Genomic DNA, 21,773 nt, shown 5'->3' on the forward strand with positions numbered 1-21,773 from the left:
CCTGTGTCCCCCCACCGTGTCCTCCCCATGTCCCCCCCTCCACCCCACCCCGTGACCCCCCGCCCCCGCCAAGGAATTTTCTCCATCAACACGATGAGCTCATGGGGGGGGAAGGGCGGGGGGGCCCAGCTGGCGATGGGGGAGGGAGGGGGAGGGGCCCCATTGTGGGGGGAGGAACGGGGTCCCGGCTCCGCCCCCCTCCAGCCGCGTTTATTGATTGATCCATCGATTTATTGATTTGGTGACTTATTGACTGATTTCACACTTGGTCACTGTCACAGGCCTGGCCCCGCGGTCCCCTGCCCCACCCCGGGGTCCCCATGTCTGTGTCACCAGTGTCCCCATCCCTGTCCCCAGTGTCCCCAACCCATCTCTTGTGTCCCCAGCCAGCCCCTGGTGTCCCCAGTGTCCCCATCCAACCTCAATGTCACCATCCCTGTCCCTGGTGGCCCCATGTCTGTCCCCTGTGTCCCCATCCCTAATCCCACTGTCCCTATGCCACCTCAGTGTCCCAAACCTATATGCAGTATCTCCCTCCCTGTCCCCCATGTCCCCATCCTTGTCCCTGATGTCCCCATCCCCAGTGTCACCACCCCCCGTGTCCTCAGCCCAGGTCCTGGTGTCCCCATCCCTAATCCGTGTCCTTGTTTCACCTCAGTGTCCCCCACCCCTACTGTCCCCAGTGTCCCCCTCCCCATCCCCAGTGTCCTCAGTGTCCCCTCCCCATTCCCAGGTGTCCCCGCTGTCCCCTACTGTCTCCCAGGGGGGTGTCCTCAGCTCCCCAGGGCTGCCCAGCTCCCGCAGCCACCCCCCCTCCAGCAGGGCCACCCTGGGTGCCCGCCGGGCCAGAGCCACCTGCCCTGTCACCAGCAGCACCGCTGGCCCCTCCCCGGCCCCGAGGCCACCAGGACCCAGCAGCTCTTGCTCCACCTGTGGGGACACGGAGGGGTCAGGGGATGGGGGACATGGGGGACACGGGGGGAGCCCAGGGGCACTGGGGGGACCCTGGGGTGGGGGGAGACATGGTAGTGTCAGGGGACCCCTGGGTGGGGGGACAGGGGGGACACAAGTGGGGATCTAGAGAGTGAGGACACAGGGATTGGAGTCATGGGGACACGGGAGTCACAGGGTGCAGAGACCCAGGGAATGTGGGGACATTGGGACACAGGAGACCTGGGGACATGGAAGGGAAAAGGGGGTACATGGGGACCCAGGGGACATGGGGACGAGGGACCCAGGGACGTGGGGACCCAGAGGTTATGGAAACACAGGGAGTGGGGACACAGGGGATGTAGGGACACAGGGACCGAGGAGATGTAGGGGATGTGGGGACCCGGGGGATGAGGGGACATGGCATCCAAGGGACATGGGGACCTATAGGACGCCGGGATTTGGGACCCAGGGGACATGAGGGACTTGGCGACATGAGGATCCAGGGGACGTGGGGGCAGGGTCCCAGGGGATGTGGTGACCCGGGAGACCCCAGGGGACGTGAGGGGCAGTGACCAAGGGGACACGGGGACTGGGGACCTGGAGGACACGGGGACCCAGGGACGGGGGGGATGGGGACCCAAGGGACATGGGGACCCAGGGACCCAGGGGATGGGGCCATGGGGCCAGGGGATGCGAGGACCGGGTCCAGTGCTGTGACCCACCTGGCGCCGGGTCACGGGGTCGAGTGCCCGCGTGGGTTCGTCCAGCACCAGCAGCCGGGGGGTCCTGAGCAGGGCCCGGGCCAGCGCCACCCCCTGCGCCTGCCCCCCCGAGAGCTGCATCCCCCGTGGGCCCACCTCTGGGGACAGAGGGGACACCGTGGGGACACCACAGAGACACACTGGGGACACACTGGGGACACACTGGGGAGCCGCACCCACTGTACACCCACCTCTGGGGACAGTAAGGGGACAGGGAGGGGACACCATGGGGGCACTGTGGGGACACCGTGGGGATGGTAAGTGGACACTATGGGTATGACGAGGGGACGTTATGAGGACACAGTGGGGACACCACAGGGATACATTAGGGACACTATGGGGACATGCTGGGGAGATGCTGGGGACACATTGCGGGGATCACCCCCCCCTCCTCACTTCTAGGGACAGAGAAGAAACTATGGGGACAGCACAGCAACACCATAAGGACACCATGGGGAGATACCGGGGACGTGTTGGGGAGCTGCACCCCCTGCATTCCCAGTTCTGGGAAGACAGGGGGGACAGTGAGGGGACAGCGAGGAGGCAGAGAGGGAACACCATGGGGACACTGTGGGGATACTATGGGGACACTACAGGGACACTCTGGGGATGGTGAGGGGACACCATGGGGACAATAAGGGAACAGGGAGGGGACAGAGTGGGACATGGTGGGGAGGCTGTGGGGACATTACAGGACACCTTGGAGATGGTGAGAGAACATTATGGGGACACACTGGGAACACTACAGGGACATGGCAGGGACGCCAGGGGGACATGCTGTCTTACCTGTGTCGTAGCCATGTGGCAGCCGTGTGGCCCAGGTGTGCACCCCCACCCGCTGTGCTGCCGCTGTCACCTGTGTCACCTGCATCCCCTCCCCGTGTCCCCAACCCAGCGTGATGTTGGCACTGAGGGAGCGGGACAGGAGGGACGGAGACTGCAGGACACCAGCCACCTGCAGGGGCAGGGGACATAGGGGGACAGAAGGACATGGAGGTATATGGGGGGACATGATGGCATACGGGGGGACATGGGGACATGGAGAACATTGGTACATGGGGGACACAGTGGCAAGAACAAGGAGGGAACACCTGGGGACATGGGGCGCTGGGAAGGCCATGGTGGGGCTGGCTGGTGACATGCGGGTAGCCATGGGGATCTGTTGGGGACACAGTGGTGACCCAAGGGTGGCAGCAGAGGACACCAGGCAACCCAGGGGTGGCAGTGGGGACCCATGAGGGGTGCAGAGTGACATGGTGGTGACCATGGTGGACCACTGGTGACACAGGGGTGGCACTGGGGAGTCACTGGTGAGCCTGGGGTGGCAGTGGGGACTTGTTGGGAACCCATTGGAGACCTGGGGGTGGCCACGGGGACCCGTTGGTGACCCACTGATGACCCAGGGGACATGTAGGTGACGCAGGGGTGGCAGCGGGAACCTGCTGGGGACCCAGGGGTGACCCGGGCATAGCACTGCGGATCTGGGGTGACTCAGGGGTGGCCTGGGGTGTCACCTTGTCACTGCAAGGCAGGACCTACACAGGGTGGGTCAGAGGGTGTTTGGTGACAAGGGCTGGCAGTGGGGACCCGGGGTGACTCAGGGGTGGCAGTGGGGCTGTGCAGGTGGCCATAGTGAGCCGGGGTGACCCGGGGGTGTCACCTGTCGCCGCAGGGCGGGGTCCGCGCGGGGGCTCAGGGGGGTCCCGTCCAGCAGCACCGTCCCGCCCGCCAGGGGGCGCAGTCCCAGCGCCGCCGCCGCCAGGGAGCTCTTCCCGCCGCCAGGGGGCGCCAGCACGGCCAGGAGCTCCCCTGGAGCCAGAGACAGAGACACCCCCTGGCGGCAGGAGAGGGGATGGGATCGCACCGGGAATGGGAACAGCGGGAACGGGAACAGCGGGAGACGGGATTGGGGATCGCACCGGGAATGGGAACAGCGGGAACGGGAACAGCGGGAGACGGGATTGGGGATCGCACCAGGAATGGGAACAGCGGGAACGGGAACAGCGGGAGACGGGATTGGGGATCGCACCAGGAATGGGAACAGCGGGAATGGGAACAGCGGGAGACGGGATTGGGGATCGCACCGGGAATGGGATCACATCAGGAGCAACGGGAACAGCGGGAACAACAGGAGAGGGGATTGGGGATCGCACTGGGAATGAGAACCACAGGAGCAGCGGGAGAGGGGATTGGGGATCGCTCTGGAATGGGATCACACGGGGAGCAATGGGAACAATGGGAGAGGGCACTGGGGATCGCACTGGGAATGGGATCACACCGGGAAAAATGGGAGAGGGGATTGACGATTGCACCAGGAATTGGATCATAGCAGGAAGAGGGATGGCAATGGGAATGGGGATTGCAATGGGAATGCAATCACACTGGGAATAGGGATTGCATCAGGAGAGGGGATCACACTTGGAATGGGGATAGAACCGGGAAAGGGGATTGTACCAGCACTTCCATGTGAACCATATCCCCACCGGGTGCCCCCATATCCTCACCATGTCCCCATGTCCCCCCACAACTTCCAATCTCCTCCATGTCCCCCCACATCCCCGCATAGCCCCCATGTCCCTATGTCCCATCTGTGTCCCCCTGTATCTTCCCCTGTCCCCCCATGTCCCCCATCTCCCTCACCTCCCCTCTATGTCCCATGGACCCCATTTCCCCATTTCCTCAATATCTCTGTGTCCCCTCCTGACCCCCCATGTCCTCCATGCCCCCCTGTCACCTTGAGGACGGGCTCGGACCGCCCGGGGTAGGTCACGTAGACGTCCTTGAGACACAGGCCTGGAGTCTTGGAGGCCTCATGGCCCCGGGGGGTGGCAGGTGACAGTGTCCCCACAGGTGCCACCCACTTGGCCTTGTCCAGCAGCTCCAGGAGTGTCTCGGAGGAGCCGACAGCCTTAGCCAGGACTGGGAGGTACAACAGCAGGGCCTGGGGACACAGGGACACTGGGGGATTTGTGGACATGGGCATGGGGACATGAGCATGGGGATAGGGAGGGACACAACCAGGAAGGCATGGGGACATGGCAGGGATTGGGGAAATGGAGGGGACATGGCAGGGGGGACGTTGGGGACTTGGGGGGGACATGGCTGGGACAGGCATGGGTACATGGATGGGGACACAGGGACATGGAAGGGGAGAGGGGGACCTGGTAAGGACATGGCAGGTGCACACTGAGACACAGTGAGGGGACATGGGGAGGATCTGAGGACACGGAGGGGACACAGTAGGGTTGGGGTGGGGACAGAGCGGACAGGGATGGGGACATGACTAGGAGAACATGGGGACATGGGGGGACAGCTGGGAAGGTGTGGGGACACGGGGACATGGTGGGGGGACATGGGAGAACACAGTGACATGGGGAATGGGGCTGGGGACAGGACAGGGACACGCTGGGGACATACCGGGGACACATTGGGGATAGGTTGGGGACATAATGGGGATACACTGGAGACAAGCGGGGAAAACATTGGGGATAGGTTGGGGACACAGGAGGGACAGGTTGGGGACACATTGAGAATAGGCTGGGGACACAGTGGGGACATGCTCCTCACATCCACAGCCCGGGTGAAGTTCAGGTGGCACATGAGGATGGTGACCAGCTCCCCAGGGGTGATGGTCCCTGCAGTCACCAAGTGTCCCCCCCCAAGGAGTAGCCCCAGCTTCATGACCAGCGTCGGGAACTGGGGACATGGGGACACAGGGTCACATGGGGTCACCCCAGCCCCATGTCACTGTGTCCCCCAGTCCCATGCCACCACGTTCCTGTGTCCCCAGCCCCCTGTCACCACATCTCCCATCCCTGTGCCACCCATCCCTGTGTCCCCATGTCCCCTGTCTCCATACCCTCTATCCCCATAACCCCATGTCCTCATGTCCCCCAGCCCCCTGCCACTTCAATCCCACGTCCCCTGTCCCCCGGTCACCCTGTCCCCATGTCCCTCAGCCCCCTGCCACCATGTCCACCAGCCCTGTGCCACCTTTCCCTGTGTTCCCTGTCCCCATGTCCCCATCTCCATGCCACTGCATCCAATGTCCCCTAGCTCCCTGCTGCCACGTCCCCATGTCCCCTCTTACAATGCCACCCTGTCCCCATGTCCCCCAGCCCTGTGCCACCCATCTGCATGTCCCCTATCCGTGGATCACCATGTCCGCATGTCCTCTGGCCCTTTGCCAATACACCCAACATCCCCATCCCCATGCCCCCATGCCCCATGTCCCTGGGCCCCCTGCCACCCTGTCTTCGCCCCTATTTCCCCCATTCCTGCATCCCCCATCCCCATGTCCCCATCCCCCTGCCACCATGTCCTCCATTTCCATACCACTGTTCCTCATTCCCCTGTGCCCCCCATCCCTGTGTCCCCCCAGTGTCCCCGTACCCCGCTGGCCCAGCGCCCAGCCCCGTAGGCCAGGGCCTCCCCACACTCCAGCTGGTGGCCGTGGCTGAGGCGCTGCTGGACACGTGCGGTCACTCCGGCCTCATGTCCGAAGGCCCGGACGGTCCTCAGGGCCCCCAGTGACTCCACGGCCACCGCGGTGGCATCAGCCAGCGCCGCCCGCGCCCGCCGCGCCAGGTCCTGGGGACACACGGGACAGGGGGTCACCACAGGGTTGGAGGGCACAGAGGGTGGACAGGGTGGGGACAGGGAGGGGACAGAGGAGCCACCACAGAGTCACGGGGGGTTACAGAAAGCACACGGGGGTTACACTGGAGTCACTGCAGGGTCACTGCATGGGATCATGGGGGGACACAGAGGGAACAGGGGGTCACCCTGGAGACAGGGAGGTCACCTCGAGGTCACCATGCAGATGGGGAGACAGGGAGGGCACAGGGGACAGAAAGAGGTGACAGTGGGCATTGGGAGGTGACAACAGGCACCAGGAGGGGACAGGAGGGACTTGGACAGAACCCAGGGAGATGATGAGGGGCCTTGGGAGGTGCCATGGGGTACAGGGAGGTGACCAGGGGTGCAGAGAGGGGACAGGGGGCCCAGGGAGGTGACAAGGGGCCCAGAAGAGTGACCGGGGTGCAGGGACAAAGGTACAGATTACAAAGGGAGGTAACAAGAGGTCCAAGGAAGTGATGAGGATTCTGGAGAGGTGACGAGGGGCCCAGGGAGAGGACAGGGGGTGCAGGGAGGTGACACTGGGGACACAGACGTGACAAGGGGCCAAGGGAGCTGACAAGGTACTCGCAGTCCCTGTGTCCCTCTCGGTACCTGCTGGATGCCTGCGATGGCACGTGGCAGCAGCAGGAGGAGGGGCAGCACCAGGAGTGTGACCAGGGCCAGCAGCGGGGCCAGTGAGGCCATCACGGCGAGCAGGGCCCCGGCCCGGGCCAGCGCCCACAGCGCCGGGACCACCGCGTCGGCCAGCGCCGCGTGCGCCGCCTCCGCGTCCCCCGTCACCCGTGCGGCCACCGCACCCGGCGTGTCTCCCAGGCTGCCCCCCGGGCCGGGCACGTCCCCTCGCAGCACCGCGGCCACCGCGCCGCACTGGAGCCGCGCCCGTGCCCGCGTCAGCGCCACGGCCGCCGTGCCGTCACAGACCAGCTCGGTGAGGGCACTGCAGGGACAGCGGGGTCAGGGGGTACCGAGGGGCATCGCCACCTCGGGGTGTCCCCCCGGCCCTGCAGTCACCCACCTGCCGAGCCCCAGCACCACCAAGGGCCACATGGCCGCTGACGTGTCCTCCTGTGTCACCTGGTCAGTGATGTGGCCCGTGAAGTATGGGCCTGCCACCTCACCTGTGGGGACACTCTGACAGTGGGTGGGGAGCCCCTGACTTGGGGGCTGAGCCCCAAGAAGTGGGTACTGACCACTCTCAAAATTGGGGGTTGAGCTCTGAAATTGGGTCCTGACCCCCTCCATTGCGGGCTAAGACCCCAAACTTGGGGGTTGAACTTTGAAAATTGGGTCCAGAGAACCCAAAGTTGAGTGTTGACCCCTGAAAATTGGGTGCTGACCCTCCAAATTGGGTCCTGACTCCCTAAACTTGGGTGTGGGGCCCTACAAAATTGGGTGTTGAGCTCCGAAATTGAGTGCTGATCCCCTCCATACTGGGTCCTGGCCCCTAAAATTGGTTGATTGGCCCACCAGATTTGCACCCGACCCCACACAACTGAACCCAAAATTGGGTCCTGACCCCCCAAAATTACGTGCTGATCCCTCACGTTGGGTAATGGCCCCCAAATTGGGTACTGCACACCTAAAATTGGGTGTGTATCCCTGAAAATTGGGTGTTGAGCCCTGAAATTGGGTCCTGATGCCCCTAAGTCGAGTGGTGACTCCCTAGTGGACCTGCACTGCAAAATGGGCTGTGGACCCCTGAAAAGTGGGTGTTGAACCACTAAATTGGGTCTGACTCTTTAAAGTTGGATGTCACCCCCCCAAACTGAGTCTTGACCCTTGAAAATTTGGTCCCGACCTGCCAAAATTGTCTCCAAAATGGGTCCTGACCAGCCAAAAATGTGTTCCAACTGCCCAAATTGGTTTCTGGTCTCCCAAAATTGGGTCCTGCCTCCCCAAAATTGGGTCCTAACCCCTCAAATCACCCCCCAGAGGGGTCCTGCCCCCCCACATATTGGGTCCTGCTCCACCAAATTGAGTCTCGACCCCCGAATTGGGTTCTGACCCCTCAAACTGGGTCCTGCTCCCCCAGATCAGGTCCTGCCCCCCCCCCAGTCGGCTCCTTCCCTCCCCCAATCGGGCCCTGTCCCCCCAAATCGGGTCTTTTCCCCCCCAGTGGTGTCCTGACCCCCAAATCGGGTCCTGCCCCCCCGAATAGGGGTCCCCCCCTACCGAGGGCCGAGGCCACCATCAGCACCCCCACCAGCGCCCACTGCCCGCACTCGGGGCGCAGCAGGGCCAGGAGCCGGCGGATGGCGGGGGACAACATCGGGGGGCGGGGGGCGCGGAGAGGTCCCGGTCTGGTCCCAGTGGGTCCTGGTTCTGCTTTCAGTGGGTCCCGGTGAGTCGCGGTGGGTCCTAGTGGGTCCTGGTTCTGCTCCCGGTGGCTCCCAGTGGCTCCCGGTTCTGGTGCCTGTGTCTTCCGGTGGGTCCCGGTTCTGCTCCCGGTGGGTCCCAGTCGTGGTTCCGGCGTATCCCGACGTGTCCCGGTGTATCCCGGTGTCCCAGTCCGCCCCAGCCCTTCTCAGCCCTTCCCAGTCCCCCCAGTCCCCCCGGTCCTTTCCCGGCAGCCGCCGCCGTTTCCCGGAAAGCCGAAGGCGCGCGGGGCGGGGGCGGGGTCAGCGGAGACTCCGCCCTGGGAATCCCCGGGAACCCCAGCTTGGCCCCGCCCACAGCCGCGATGGCGGCGCTGACTGGTTAATGGTCCCGTTACGTCATCGGTTACCGGGCAGAGGGAGCCGGAGCAGGTTGTGAAGAGGACGGGGAGGGGGCAAAAAGAGGGCGGGCTCTGGGCGGGGCCGGGGCGGAACGGGGCGGGGCCGGGGCGGGAGAGGGCGTGGTCTCGGGAGAAATTTTAGCGGAGAGTTCTGCGGGGCTGAACTGGAAGCACTGGTGTGGATTGGTGAGCTGAGGGGTCTGTACTGGGAGCACTGGTGAGCTGAGGGGGCCATACTGGGAGCACTGGTGTGGACTGGGGAGCTGAGGGGGCCGTATTGGGAGCACTGGTGTGGACTGGGGAGTGCCCAAGTCTGTACTGAGAGCACTGGTATGGACTGGGGAGTGCCCCGGTCTGTACTGGGAGCGCTGGTATGGACTGGGGAGCTCAGGGAACTGGACTGGAAGCACTGGTGTGGGCTGGGGAGCACCCCAGTCTGTACTGGGAGAGCTGGTGTGGACTGGGGAGCACCCCAGTCTGTACTGGGAGCACTAGCATGGACTGGGGAGCACCCCAGTCTGTACTGGGAGCACTAGCATGGACTGGGGAGCACCCCAGTCTGTACTGGGAGCACCCCAGTCTGAGCTGGGAGCACTGGTGTGGACTGGTGAGCCCCCAGATCCTAACTGGTGTTAACTGGTGAGTTCACAGGCTGCCGAAGCCCAGCACAGGAGCTGCACTGGAAGCCGTACTGGGAGGACTGGTCCGTGCCGGTTCCACCATGGCACTGCCGCCCGCCACGCTGCTCCCCGGGGTGCTGCTGGTGGCTGACGCGCTGGCACTGGTGTTACTGGGGCCGCTGGTGCCGGCCCTGGCGCCCATGGGGGTGGCGGGCATGTGGCTCGAGGCCGCCCTGCGCCTGCCCTTCCTGGCCACAGCCCCCCGGCTCCTGACCCCGCACCGGCCCCCCGGAGCCACCGCGGCCGCAGTCGCCGCCGCCGCCACCCCCGCGGTCTTCGGAACCCTCCGGAGCCTCCTGGGGCCGCCCGGGGCCAGGCCGGGGCTCTTGGCGGCCGCGGCGCCTGCCTGGCTCGGGGTCACCCACGCGGCCACTGCACTGGCCCTGCTGGCCTGGGCCACACCTCTGATGCCCGGCAGCGTCCCTGAGGCCTCTCCCGGTGTCCCCAAGACCCTCGGCTGTGTCCCCAAGGCTCCTGCTGCCTTCCGGAGGGTCCTGGCGCTGGCCTGGTCTGAGTGGAAAGTCCTTGGAGCCGCCTTCCTTTGCCTCATGCTGGCAGCCACTGGTGGGTGACGGTGCAGGGAGGGTGAGGGCACGTGGGGACGGCCACTGACCCCCCATTCATTGAGCCTTGCAGCCCCGAACTGGGGGCTGACTCCCCCCAGACTGGGCAGGGACCACCCCAAAGTTGGGTGTGGAGCCCCTAAATTTGATGTTGAACGCCCAGATTTGGAGCTGACTCCCTAAATTGAGTGGTGACCACTCCGAACTTGGGTGTTGAACCTCCAAACTGGGAGCCGACCCCCCCGAAATTGGGAGCTGATCCCCCAAATTGGGTGCTCACCACCCCAAAATTGGGAGCTGGCCCTCCAAAATTGGATCCTGGACCTCCAAACTTGGCTCTTCATTGCCCTAAATTGGCTGCTGAGCCCTATGACTGGGTGCTGACCATCCCAAAATTGGGTGCTGAGCCCCTACACTGGGATTTGACCACCCAAAAATTGGGTGGTGACACCCCTATAATTGGGTGCTGACTACCCAAAAATTGGGTGGTGACACCCCTATAATTGGGTGCTGACTACCCAAAAATTGGGTCCTGACCAATCAAACTTGGGTGTTAACCCCCACAAAGTTGGGTGTTGACCCTCAAACTTAGGGTCTGATGCCCAAAAATGGGTGTTGACCCCCAAGAAATTGGGTCCTGACCCCTCAAATTGGGTGCTGAACCCCCAAAATTAGGTGTCAAACCCCCAAATTTGGTCTCAAATCCCTACACTGGGCGCTGACACCACAAAATTGAGTCCTGACCCCTTGAAATTGTCTCCCGCCGCCACCAAATCACGTCTTGTCCCCTCAATCGAGTCCTGCCCCCACAATCGGGTCCCCCCATGCCAGCGGTAGTGCCGCGGTGACACGGTCCTGGTGACGCCCAGGGGAGACGGCGGGGCCGTACGTCACCGGGAAGGTGCTGGACGCCATCAGGAACAGAGACGGACTCACCGCTGGAGCTGTTGGGATGGTGGTGGCCGCCGAAGCAGCCAGGTGGGTCATGGCATTCCCAGTGTCCATGCCCGTGTCCCCATGTCCCCAACGTCCCCAATGTCACTGTGTCCCCCCAGTGTCCTGTTCTCTGGGTGCCGTGGGTGGCTCTTCCTGCTGGCGGCAGCGCGTCTCCGGCAGAGCCTGCGCCTCCAGCTCTTCTCCCACCTGGTGCACCAGGACCTGGATTTCTTCCAGGGAATGCCGGCAGGTAATGGGACATGGCCCAGACCTGTCCCATCCCACCATCCCACCAGGGGACTCCAGTCCCCATCCCACCATTATATCCTTTTCCCATCATCCTGTTATCCTAGTTCCCATCCCATTCTACCCCACCCATCTATTATCCCATCCCACCATCCCATTCCCCTCATTCCCATTCTTACTATTCCATCCCTTTCTATCCTATCCCATTTTCCCAGTCTCATTGTACTATCCTCTCTGAATCCCACTATCCTATCCCACTGCCCTGTGCTCATTCTCATTCCCATCCCATCATCCCATCCCCACTGTCCCATCCCTATCAGTCCATTCCCACCATTCCCGTTGCCACCATCCCCTTTCTCATCATTCTGTCCTCCCAGTCCCCATCCCATCTTGTCCCCCCCATTATCCCATTTTGCTATCCCATTCCATATCCTGACCTTCATCCTGTCATCCCATCCCACCATCTCCATTCCTGCCATCCCATCCCAACTGTCCGATCCTGCCCTGCCATTCCCATCCCATGTCCTCCCCCCATGATCCCAATCTCCTTTCCTGCCCCGCAGCCGAGCTCTCAGCGCGGTTTTCCACGGAGGTGCCGCTGGTGTCCATGGCGGTGCCGAGGGGAACCAACCTGCTGCTCCGCAGCCTGGGAATGGCACTGGTGGTGGGGATGGCCATGGTGTGGCTGGCACCGGGGCTGGCACTGCTGGCACTGCTGGAGCTGCCCCTCGGAATCACCACCCGCCGCATCCACAGCGCCCGGAAACAGGTTGGGAATATGGGAGGGGAGGAGAGGTGGAAAGGGGGCACAGAGGTGGGATAATGGAGTGGGAATGGTGGGGGTGGGATGGAGAGCAGGGGAATGGGATGGTGGGGATGGGAATGGTGGGATGGGATGGTGTTGCGGTCTGAAGGGAAGAGGGGACAGGACATGAGGATAGGTGCAAGCAGACTTGTTTATTCAGGCGTGCGCCCGATTCTTAACCGTCCCGCCAGGGGAAGGGGGCAGTACATCGGGTGGGCTATCAGACAGACAAATGGGGGAGCAAATCAGAACAGGGCACAGGCAAAAGGGGGAGGAGGAAGCCTGGGCATGTGCAGTTGTGCACTGTGTAGCATGAATACAGTGAAACCACATAATAACAGTAAAGTCCATATGAAAGTCCTGCCAATTGCTGTATGCTTTTCTCCATGCCTGGAACTGTTCCCATCCTGAATCTTGCTTCTCCACATCTCACCCTTTCTTATTAGTTTGAAAAATGCCTGTTGCGATAGTCCTTTTTGCAGCATGCTGTGACACAGGAAATAGTTAGTAACAAAACAGAGAAAGCAAAATTTCAAAACAGGTGGACAGTTGCATTTGCTGAGTGACTCCCCCCCTAAAAATTGTTTCCAGCCCGAGATGCTACTGCTCCATGGTGTCTAAAGCTTAGTGATTGATAGTGGTCTTCTGTGGACTACGAGATCCTGGAAAGTAAGCAGAACATGTTAGAAGGGAGAATTTAGGATTGGGATCACGTGATAAGGGAACTGCAGGGATTGCTGTGGTTTCTTGGCATTTGCTGAAGGGATGGGCTACGCAGGATGGAACGCGGTTGAGGGGGTGCTGCCTTGTTTCTTGACAGCTCACAGGTGCACTGTTTAAGATCTGGCATTGAATTAAAAGTCACTTTTCTTCTCAAGTCTGGTGACTTTTTAGGAGGCAGCAGTTCTCCATAGATGTTAGTAAGAGACCTGCAATCTTTTGTCCAGTGTCTGCCTTTCCCACATCATTTGCATGGCGTCTTGGGAAGCTCAGTCTTTGTAGTTAATTGTGGGCAGTTCTTTTTAATATGTCCTGTCTCCCCACAGTGAAAACAGGTTTGTGGTCCAGCTAAAGCTTCAGCTATTAGTCTTGCTTTATGAGAATTAGACCCCACATTCTTACAAGCCTCTATCATCTCCAGGAGTGTAGGATCCTTTAGCATTTTTAAGACTTGTTGGCAATCCTCGTTAGCCTTTTCAATCACAAGTTTATTAAACAGAATGTCTTGGCTTTCCTTTTGCTGGACTTGCCGTGCTATAGCTTCCTTTAGCCGGGTTATAAAGTCCACAAAAGGTTCTGTTGAGCCCTGATGAATTAGGGTGAAGGAGGGTGTTTGGACATATGCATCAGCAACCTTTTTAAAGGCCTCCATTGCCAGATCTTTTGTAATATCTAAGTATTTTAAATCCACAAGAGCCTGGTCTTGTCGGCTGGCATAGTTACCCTCTCCATACAGCATATCAATAGCATTTTTTACAGGAATACCACGCCTCTCCATCTTTTCATTGACATATTTAACTATAAGACGTTTCCATTCCGCTTCAAAAATGGATGCCTGCACAGTCGATAACAGTCCATCAATTACCACTTTGATATCATAAGGTATTAACCGGCAGGCGAGAAAAAACGATTCAAAAAGTCCAACAGTATAGAGTGAGCCTAAACCGTACTCTACAATCGCTTTTTTGATGTCCTTTAACATAGTATAAGACACCGGACGCCACTCAGGGGCACGACCTTCCTCTAGGTAAATTGGAAAAGCTTTTAAAAACTCGGCATCGTTAGCCTGTGCGGCTTCTCTCTGGAAAGCTTTCCAAATATCGTTGCATGGAAGAGAGGCATTTGCTATCCTGCAACTGCCGGGAGCCTCGGTAACAAAGGCTTCATGGGCGTGGCCATCTTCCCGGGTGTTATCGTCGGAAGAGGCTCTGGCCCTGCTCCTTAGTTTCCATCTACCCCGGGAGGGTGATGACGTGGGGGTAGAGGCAGCGCTGGAGGGAGAGGATGTTCTGGTGGGAGGGTCTGTGGTCATGCCGGGGGCGTAGGGGGGCGGGCGCGAAGGCGGGCTGGGGGGTGGTGCCGGCCGAGCTTCCATGGACGGGCTGGGAGGCGGTGCCGGCGGGAGACGCGCGAAATCTTTGCACGCCGTTTCTCCACACTGCGCGCTCCCGCGCTCGCTCCCTGCTCTCCTGGGTTTCGCCCACGAGGCCGCTTAGCTCACCCACGCCATGATGCCGGTATTCCGTGCTTTGTTTCTCCCTCCCGCCGTCCGCGCTCTCCCCCGCCCCCCCGCCGCTCCAGGACCCTCGAGGCTCGTCCATTTTTGGGGATGGGGGCTTGGATTTTTGCTCAGATTCTTGGAGGTTTTCATTGGAACTCATCAACTGATGCTGCAGCATCATCAGAATCAATCTCCAGGCAATTAAGGCCTCAGTAGCAATTTTGTCTCCCCTCTCTTTCGCTCTCCAGATATTGTATCCAATTTTCTCCCAGTCTTTTACAGACATGCTGTCAGAGATTGCTTCCCCTCTGTTTTCAAGCCATTTAGCAAGGGATTTTGAGGATTTTTTGTCTAAAGGGTGTCCATTTTCCAAAATAAAGTCTTTAAGCTTGCGGTATACAAACTTTTGAGGGGTAGATAGCGAGAGGCCCATATTTTTGGAGTTACTTAGGCCTCTGTTAGTCTGTAGTTGGTTTTAAAGTTGATTTTGTGAGGGTGGGAGATGGGATTAGAGGTTTTTCCCGGAGCTCACCTTTCTTGGTGCGGTGGCTATCTTGCCGTAATCTGGGGTTCTACCGGGAAGGACCAGCGAGACGAAAACGCTTCTCTCAGCGCTGTCTGAGCCCTTTGTGGTGTGGGAGAGGTTTTCTTAAGGTAAAAACCTTTTCTGCCCGACGGTGGGTGCCATCTGTCGCAGTCCGAAGGGAAGAGGGGACAGGACATGAGGATAGGTGCAAGCAGACTTGTTTATTCAGGTGTGCACCCGATTCTTAACCGTCCCGCCAGAGGAAGGGGGCAGAACCTCGGGTGGGCTATCAGACAGACAAATGGGGGAGCAAATCAGAACAGGGCACAGGCAAAAGGGGGAGGAGGAAGCCTGGGCATGTGCAGTTGTGCACTGTGTAGCATGAATACAGTGAAACCACATAATAACAGTAAAGTCCATATGAAAGTCCTGCCAATTGCTGTATGCTTTTCTCCATGCCTGGAACTGTTCCCATCCTGAATCTTGCTTCTCCACAGGATGGGATGGAAACCGGATGTACAGGATGGGATGATATGATGGCAATGCTGGGGATGGGGCAGGATGGAGTGATGGAGATGGGATGGAATGGGATGTGATGGGTTAGTGAAGATGGGATGGAGAGCAGGGTCATGTGACAGGGGATGAGTTAGGATGGGATGGGATGGTGTGAATGCTGGGATGGGGACAGAGGGATGGGGTGAAATAGAATGAGATGATGGGATGGGGTGTATATCAGGGGATGGGCCAGTGGGGATAGGAGGGGGATAACGGGGAAGAGACTGCACAGAATTGGTGGATTTGGGAGTGGTGGGATGAGGCTATGAAGATGGAACAGAATGGTGGGATGGGATGGGGATGGTGGGTACGGGAATGCTGGGATGAGGACCAGGGTGATGGGATGATGGGATGGGATCAGGTGGGATGGAGACAGGATGGGACAGTGGGGACAGGACAGTGGGATGAGAAAAGAAATGGGATAGGAATGGATGCAATGGGGGGATGGGATGGTGGAATGCGTACTGGGGAGGACTGGATGGTGGGATCGGGATGGTGTAGAAGAGACGGGATGGCACAGTTGGGATAGGAATGATGGGAACAAGATGGGATTGGGATGGGACGGGATGGGATGGGACAGGATGGAACAGGATGGGATGGTTGGATGGAGACCAGAGAGATGGGAGTGGGGAAGGTGACCAGAGGAATGGGATGTTGGGAATATGAATGGGGGGGATGGGATGGGAGAGTGAGAGTGGGGATTGTGGGATGGGGACTGAGAGATAGGATGAGATAGCAGGATAGGAAGTGGGAAGGATGGCATGATGGCATGGGAATGGTGGGGATAGGAGGGAGACCACGGGTGCGAGATGGTGGGAATGCAATTGTGAGTTTGCGATGGGTGTGATGGGAATTCTGGGGACGGGATGTGGATGGTGGGCCAGGAGAGTAGTCTGGGAAAGCTGGGCACCCCCCGTGCCTCCGCAGGCGCTGCAGCGATCCATGCTGGAAGCATCTGCCCGGACGGCCTCAGAGGTGCAGGAATCCATCGCCGCCATCGAGACGATCCAGATCTTCTCAGCAGAGGAGGAGGAGGAGGAGCGGCACAGCCAGAACCTGGACAAGGAGCTGAGGCTGAAGGAGCAGATGGAGTTGGAGTTGGCAGGATTCACCCTCATCCATAGGGTCAGGGGGGCTGGGAATGGGAATAGCAACACCAGGAATGGGGACAATGGGATCAGGGATGAGGACACTGGGATGGGGGCACTGGGAGCAGGATGGGGACACCCAGGAAAGGGGACACCAGGAGCTGGGATGGGGACAGCAGGAATGGGAGTGGGAAGACCAGAATAGGGACACTGGGATCAGGGATGGGGACACCAGGAATGGGAATGTCAACACCTGCAGGATGGGGTCTCCAGGACAAGGGATGCGAACACCAGGATCAGGAATGGGGACACCAGGAAAGGAAGTAGGGAGACTGGGACAGGGATACCAAGACCAGTTATGGAGACACTGGGAATGGGGACACCAGGACGAGGTTGGGGGCACTGGGACTGGGATGAGGACACTAGGGACAGGATGGGGACACCAGGAGCAGGAATGGGGACACCAGTATCCCTGTTCCCACCTACAGGTCCTCCGACTGGCCATCCGGGTCCTGGTGCTCTTCCGGAGCCACCAGCAGCTCCGTGATGGATCCATCACTCCTGGGGTCCTTGTCACCTTCCTGCTGTACCGGGACACGGTTGGCAGCCATGTCCAGGTGATCCCATGGAATCCATGTGTCCATCCATCCATCCCCGTTTCCATCCATCCTGGTGCCACCCCCTCCCCTTCCCCAGGTGCTGCTCATCGGCTTCAATGAATTCATGACCAACATGGCTGCTGGGCAGAAAATCTGGGAATACCTGGATCAGGAACCCACGAGGGACACTGGGGGGACACTGGAGCCTTCCAAGCTCCGGGGTGACATCACCTTCCAGAGGGTCTGCTTCACATATCCCGGGCATCCAGAGCGCCCTGTGCTGAAGGTGGGTCTGAGGGGAGTGGGGATTCCCAGGCATGGGAATTCCAATGTCATTCTGCAGGATGTGTCCTTCAAGGCAGATCCAGGGGAGGTTGTGCATTCCCAGGGATGGGATGGTGTCATCCTTTCCGTCTTGCAGGATATGTCCTTCAAGGCATATCCTGGGTAGGTGTGGATTCCCAGGGATGGGAATTCCAGCATCACCTGTCTCCATCCTGCAGGACGTGTCCTTCGAGGTGCGTTCCGGGGAGGTGACGGCACTGGCAGGGCCCAATGGGAGCGGAAAGAGCACAGCCGTGGCACTGCTGGAGCGGCTGCGGGATCCTGGGAGCGGGAAGGTGCTGCTGGATGGGATCCCACTGCAGGAATATGAACACCAGTACCTACACCGGCAGGTGGAGAAAGCAGGGAGACTGGGAACACCAGGAGCAGGATGGAGACAATGGGACAGGCATGGGGGCTGAAATGGAATTGGGACCTGGGAGACAGGGGTGGGGACATTGGGAAAAGGGATGGGTACACCAGGGACAGGATGGAGACACTGAGGTGGGATGGGGACAGTGGCAAATGGGATGGGGACACTGGGTACAGGGATGAGGACAGTAGGAAAAAGGATGGGGACACCAGGCATAGGAATGGGGACAGTGGGAAATGGGATGGGAACATCAAGGATGGGGTTGGGGACAGTGGGATTAGGGAGGGAGACCATGGGGACAGTGATGGGGACACCAAGACTGGGATCGGGCCATGGAACATGGATGGGGACACCAGGAGCTGAGACGGCTCACAGGCTCGGGGCCGGGGCAGGTGGTGCTGGTGGAGCAGGATCCTCTCCTGTTTTCCGGAACGATCCGTGAGAATGTTGTGCTGGGGCTGGAGCGCTGTGAGGAGTCGGAGCTGCGGGAGGCGGCCACTGCTGCCGGAGCCATGGAGTTCATCCAGGGGCTGGAACAAGGCTGGGACACCGGTGAGAGCTGGGGGGTCCTGGAGGAATCCTGGGGCCAGGGACTTCATCTCGGGGTTGGAGTGGGACTGGGACACTGGTGAGAACCGGGGGGGGCTCCCAGGGGAATCCTGGAACCAGGGGCTTCATCCCAGAGTTGGAGTGGGACTGGGACACCGGTGAGAGCTGGGAGCATGGGGGCACCCCTGAAATGGATCCTGCTGTTTTTGGGATACTCTGGCAGAGGTGGCTGAGCATGGGGGTGATTGGAAGATGGATGTGGGGGACCCCAGGGGCTGGATCCCACTGATCCCATGGGATCCCCCACAGAGGTGGGGGAGCTTGGGGGGCGGTTGGCGGCGGGGGAGCGGTGTCGCCTGGCCCTGGCCCGGGCCCTGCTCCGGCGTCCGACTGTCCTCATTCTCGACGAGGCGCTGGATGACGGAGACGAGGGGGCGGTGAGTGGGGTGGGATGAGGGGGATTGGGTGGGACTGAGGTGAGATGGACAATAGAGGGATGGGATGGCTGAGATGGGACTGGGGGGAGGGGATGGTGGGAATATGAGGTAGTGGGATGGTGGTGGGAATGATGAGATGAAGACAAAGGAATTGGATGGGATGGGGTAGGTCAACAAGGTAGGGAGTGGGAAGGTGGGAAGAGGCTGGGGAAATGGGACAAGATGGTGGGATGGGAATAGTGAGGATGGGATAAAAACCGGGCGGGTGGGATGGTAGCAAGTTGAGATGAATGGATGAAGATAAAGAGATGTGATGGGGCTGGATGGGATGGTGTAGGAATGGTGGAGTTGGGAATGTTGGAATGAGGACAGAGAGATGGAATGGGATGGGATGGAGGGGCTGGGGTGGTGGGAATGGGGTGGGATGGGACAGTGTGGACGGGGACAGTGGGGAGAGGACAGGAAAGTTGGAGTGGAGATGTGGGTGGTGAAGGGGTGGGGTGGGATGGGTTGGTTGGGGTGGGATGGGATGGGATTGGGTGGGGCAGGGTTGGATGGGATGGGATCAGGGTTCTCTGGCCCCAGGCGCAGCGCTGGGTGCGCACTGGGCTCGCCCGGACCGTGCTGGTCGTCTCCCACCGGCCGCGGGTGCTGGAAGCAGCCGATCGCCTCGTGGTGCTGGAGCGTGGGGCCGTGGCAGAGGCAGGAACACCGACGGAGCTGCGGGAACGCCACGGGGCCTACAGCCGCCTGCTCCAGGGCGGAGGTGGGACCGGGCAGCCCGACGCCACGGGAGAGGGAGGCAGGGAATAAAGGGAAATTGGTGTCCCCATTCCTGGTGTTTGTGTCCCATCCCTGTTTCTAGTGTCCCTAGTCCCTGTGTCCTGTGGGTCCCTCATCCCGCCATCCCCTGGATCCCCACTCCCTGTGTCCTTTTGATTCTCCTCCCCATTCCACCAGGGATGGGAAGTGGGGGGGGGTATAGCGAGGGGCTTAATTTCCAGCTGGGCTTAAAACCACAACAGTGGGGACATGAGGGACATGTGGTGGGCAGGGACACAGGGAACACAAGGACCAAAGTAAAACTTGTATGTTTAATACAGTTTAATAATTGTAAATAAAGTAAAATGCAATAATAATGGTAAATGATAATAATAATGGTAATAGAAAGAGAAAACAAAGTGATACACAGTGCAATTGCTCACCACCTGCAGACTGATGCCAGACCCCTTTGCCCACACCCAGATAGGCCCCTTCCAGATAGCTGCCCCCAGTTTGTATCCTGAGCATAATATTCCATGGTGTGGAATATCCCCTTGCTCAGTTGGGGTCCCCTGACCCAGCTGTGCTCCCTCTCAATTTCTTTTGTGAATCTCATCAGTGGCAGAGCAGGAGACAAGAAAAAAAAGAGTCCTTGACTCGGGATAAACACGACTTAGAAAAAAACCCAAACCATTGGTGTGTTATCAGCACCATTCTCATTCCGAATCCAAAACTCCTGCTTGGTGTGGCTACAACTGCACCGAAAGGGAACGTGCTACTCAGCTGGTTGAAAGCTTCTCTTACAGTGTTGTTCTTTGTTTAGTATATATTTATTTATATATATATAGTAAAGAACCCTACATTTTTGCCTGAAAGCCTCTTAATTTTAAAGCTATAATACTTTGGAGGGAGGGGGGGTCTTCTTTCTATTCCAGGAAGGTTCCTGCCTTCTTTGACTGACATTTGTCTTTAAACCAAAACAAAATCTTGGTGCCCAAGTGAGGCATCGAGAGAAAAGTTGGAAAAAGAATAACAGTTCTTGGGTAATCCATTTCTGTATTGGATATAGAACCCCGTAGGCATCATGCTATTCAATTTTTTGTTTTTCTGATACCTATTCATGCAGAAGCATATGGGTTCATAGGCAGGTTTTTTGACCTGGGTCCTCAAACCAAGACAGCTGTGGCTATTGTTGATTTCCTACATTGGATTCATGACACTGTGAATTCAACGCTGTAGGTCTCATGTGGAATGTATTTTCAAGGTTGTCTTCCTGCCCTCGCCTAACCTGTTACCTCTGGGGGTTAGTGATAATTGGCATCAAGCCTTGGGGAGAAATGCAGGGGAGCTTTTTTTCCCAATTCTTCACCCATTTCCTATTCAGGTCTGCTACAACAGCTTTGGGGAAGTTTAAATTCTCTCTAGATGCCAGAGATACCTTTGTGCTTTGTCTGCAAGCTTGTGTCATTATGGCCTATCTTATTTACGAAGCTAGGGAAGGATCCTTCGAGAACATGTTCCACCCCAGAAAACTTTGAGTGGCACAGGTTGTGGGAGGACATGGGTAAGTTCTTGGAAAATTGTCCTGCTCCAATGCCATGGAAGTTCACCCTTGAACAACTCCAGGATCCCACAAAAGTAATGAGATCTGTGAGGGAGAAATGCCGTGGTAGTTGCATGCGGGGCTTTGGCCACTGCCTACCAAAATCTGCTTGGTCTGGTGCAGCACCTCCAGGGGGAAAAGGAAGAGAGTAAAACACCTGGCACCATGGTGACTCAGGATGTAGCTAAACTAGGAGAACAGTCCAGGCCAATAGAAGTTGCCCCTATCCAAAAAAAGGAAATATAAGACCAAATCAGTTCGTCCGGTGGACGATGATGAGGAGGCAGCACCCTCACAGATAGCAGACCCAGAGCCAGAGAGCATCACTGAGTCCCTGTCCTTTGACAACCTCTGCAGTCTGCAGAAAGATGTTAACACCCGAGCAAGCCCATTTTGACCTGGTTGGTCCGAGTTTGGGACCTTATGGATGAAGGCTTGCAACGTGATGGCACCGA

At 59.0% G+C, this 21,773-nt stretch overlaps 2 protein-coding genes across 5 annotated transcripts; one reads left to right on the forward strand and one right to left on the reverse strand.

Moving 5' to 3' along the window:
- Window positions 1-122: 122 nt before the first annotated feature.
- LOC135406008 (antigen peptide transporter 1-like) lies at window positions 123-8,963 on the reverse strand. 2 transcript variants are annotated; one of them, XM_064640525.1, is made up of 10 exons: window positions 8,508-8,962; window positions 7,351-7,453; window positions 6,927-7,272; window positions 6,087-6,284; window positions 5,262-5,390; window positions 4,429-4,635; window positions 3,355-3,528; window positions 2,481-2,649; window positions 1,656-1,792; window positions 126-930 (listed from the first exon to the last, which is right to left on the reverse strand). In XM_064640525.1, the coding sequence occupies exons 1-10, from the start codon at window positions 8,602-8,604 to the stop codon at window positions 655-657; spliced, it is 1,836 nt and encodes a 611-aa protein (XP_064496595.1). In that variant the 5' UTR covers window positions 8,605-8,962; the 3' UTR covers window positions 126-654. The 2 variants fall into 2 exon arrangements, with proteins under 2 accessions (XP_064496596.1, XP_064496595.1); XM_064640526.1 differs by lacking the exon at window positions 3,355-3,528 and having other exon boundaries at window positions 123-930; window positions 8,508-8,963.
- A 204-nt stretch (window positions 8,964-9,167) lies between these two features.
- On the forward strand, window positions 9,168-20,134 carry LOC135406005 (antigen peptide transporter 2-like). Of its 3 annotated transcripts, none has more exons than XM_064640515.1 (12): window positions 9,168-9,268; window positions 9,703-10,295; window positions 11,164-11,272; window positions 11,350-11,480; window positions 12,040-12,245; window positions 16,511-16,708; window positions 17,160-17,288; window positions 17,368-17,556; window positions 17,774-18,003; window positions 18,360-18,519; window positions 18,826-18,953; window positions 19,539-20,134. In XM_064640515.1, the coding sequence occupies exons 2-12, from the start codon at window positions 9,773-9,775 to the stop codon at window positions 19,816-19,818; spliced, it is 2,283 nt and encodes a 760-aa protein (XP_064496585.1). In that variant the 5' UTR covers window positions 9,168-9,268; window positions 9,703-9,772; the 3' UTR covers window positions 19,819-20,134. The 3 variants fall into 3 exon arrangements, with proteins under 3 accessions (XP_064496585.1, XP_064496588.1, XP_064496586.1); XM_064640518.1 differs by having other exon boundaries at window positions 17,774-17,947; window positions 19,539-19,785; XM_064640516.1 differs by having other exon boundaries at window positions 9,174-9,237.
- The last annotated feature ends 1,639 nt before the right edge of the window (window positions 20,135-21,773 follow it).

Source organism: Pseudopipra pipra, chromosome W, assembly GCF_036250125.1.
Source record: "Pseudopipra pipra isolate bDixPip1 chromosome W, bDixPip1.hap1, whole genome shotgun sequence".
Lineage (NCBI taxonomy): Eukaryota > Metazoa > Chordata > Aves > Passeriformes > Pipridae > Pseudopipra > Pseudopipra pipra.

Bases quoted from the DNA above. Each gene is read 5' to 3' on its own strand.
- LOC135406008 (XM_064640525.1), bottom strand. From the start codon at position 8,604: ATGTTGTCCCCCGCCATCCGCCGGCTCCTGGCCCTGCTGCGCCCCGAG. The intron at 4,636-5,261 runs GTGAGGAGCATG...CTGTGTCCCCAG, and splicing joins ACTTCACCCGGGCTGTGGAT to GCCCTGCTGTTGTACCTCCC. The intron at 3,529-4,428 runs GTGACAGGGGGG...TCCTGCCGCCAG, and splicing joins GGTCCGAGCCCGTCCTCAAG to GGGGTGTCTCTGTCTCTGGC.
- LOC135406005 (XM_064640515.1), top strand. From the start codon at position 9,773: ATGGCACTGCCGCCCGCCACGCTGCTCCCCGGGGTGCTGCTGGTGGCT. The intron at 10,296-11,163 runs GTGGGTGACGGT...GGTGACGCCCAG, and splicing joins CCTCATGCTGGCAGCCACTG to GGGAGACGGCGGGGCCGTAC. The intron at 16,709-17,159 runs GTCAGGGGGGCT...TCCCACCTACAG, and splicing joins GATTCACCCTCATCCATAGG to GTCCTCCGACTGGCCATCCG.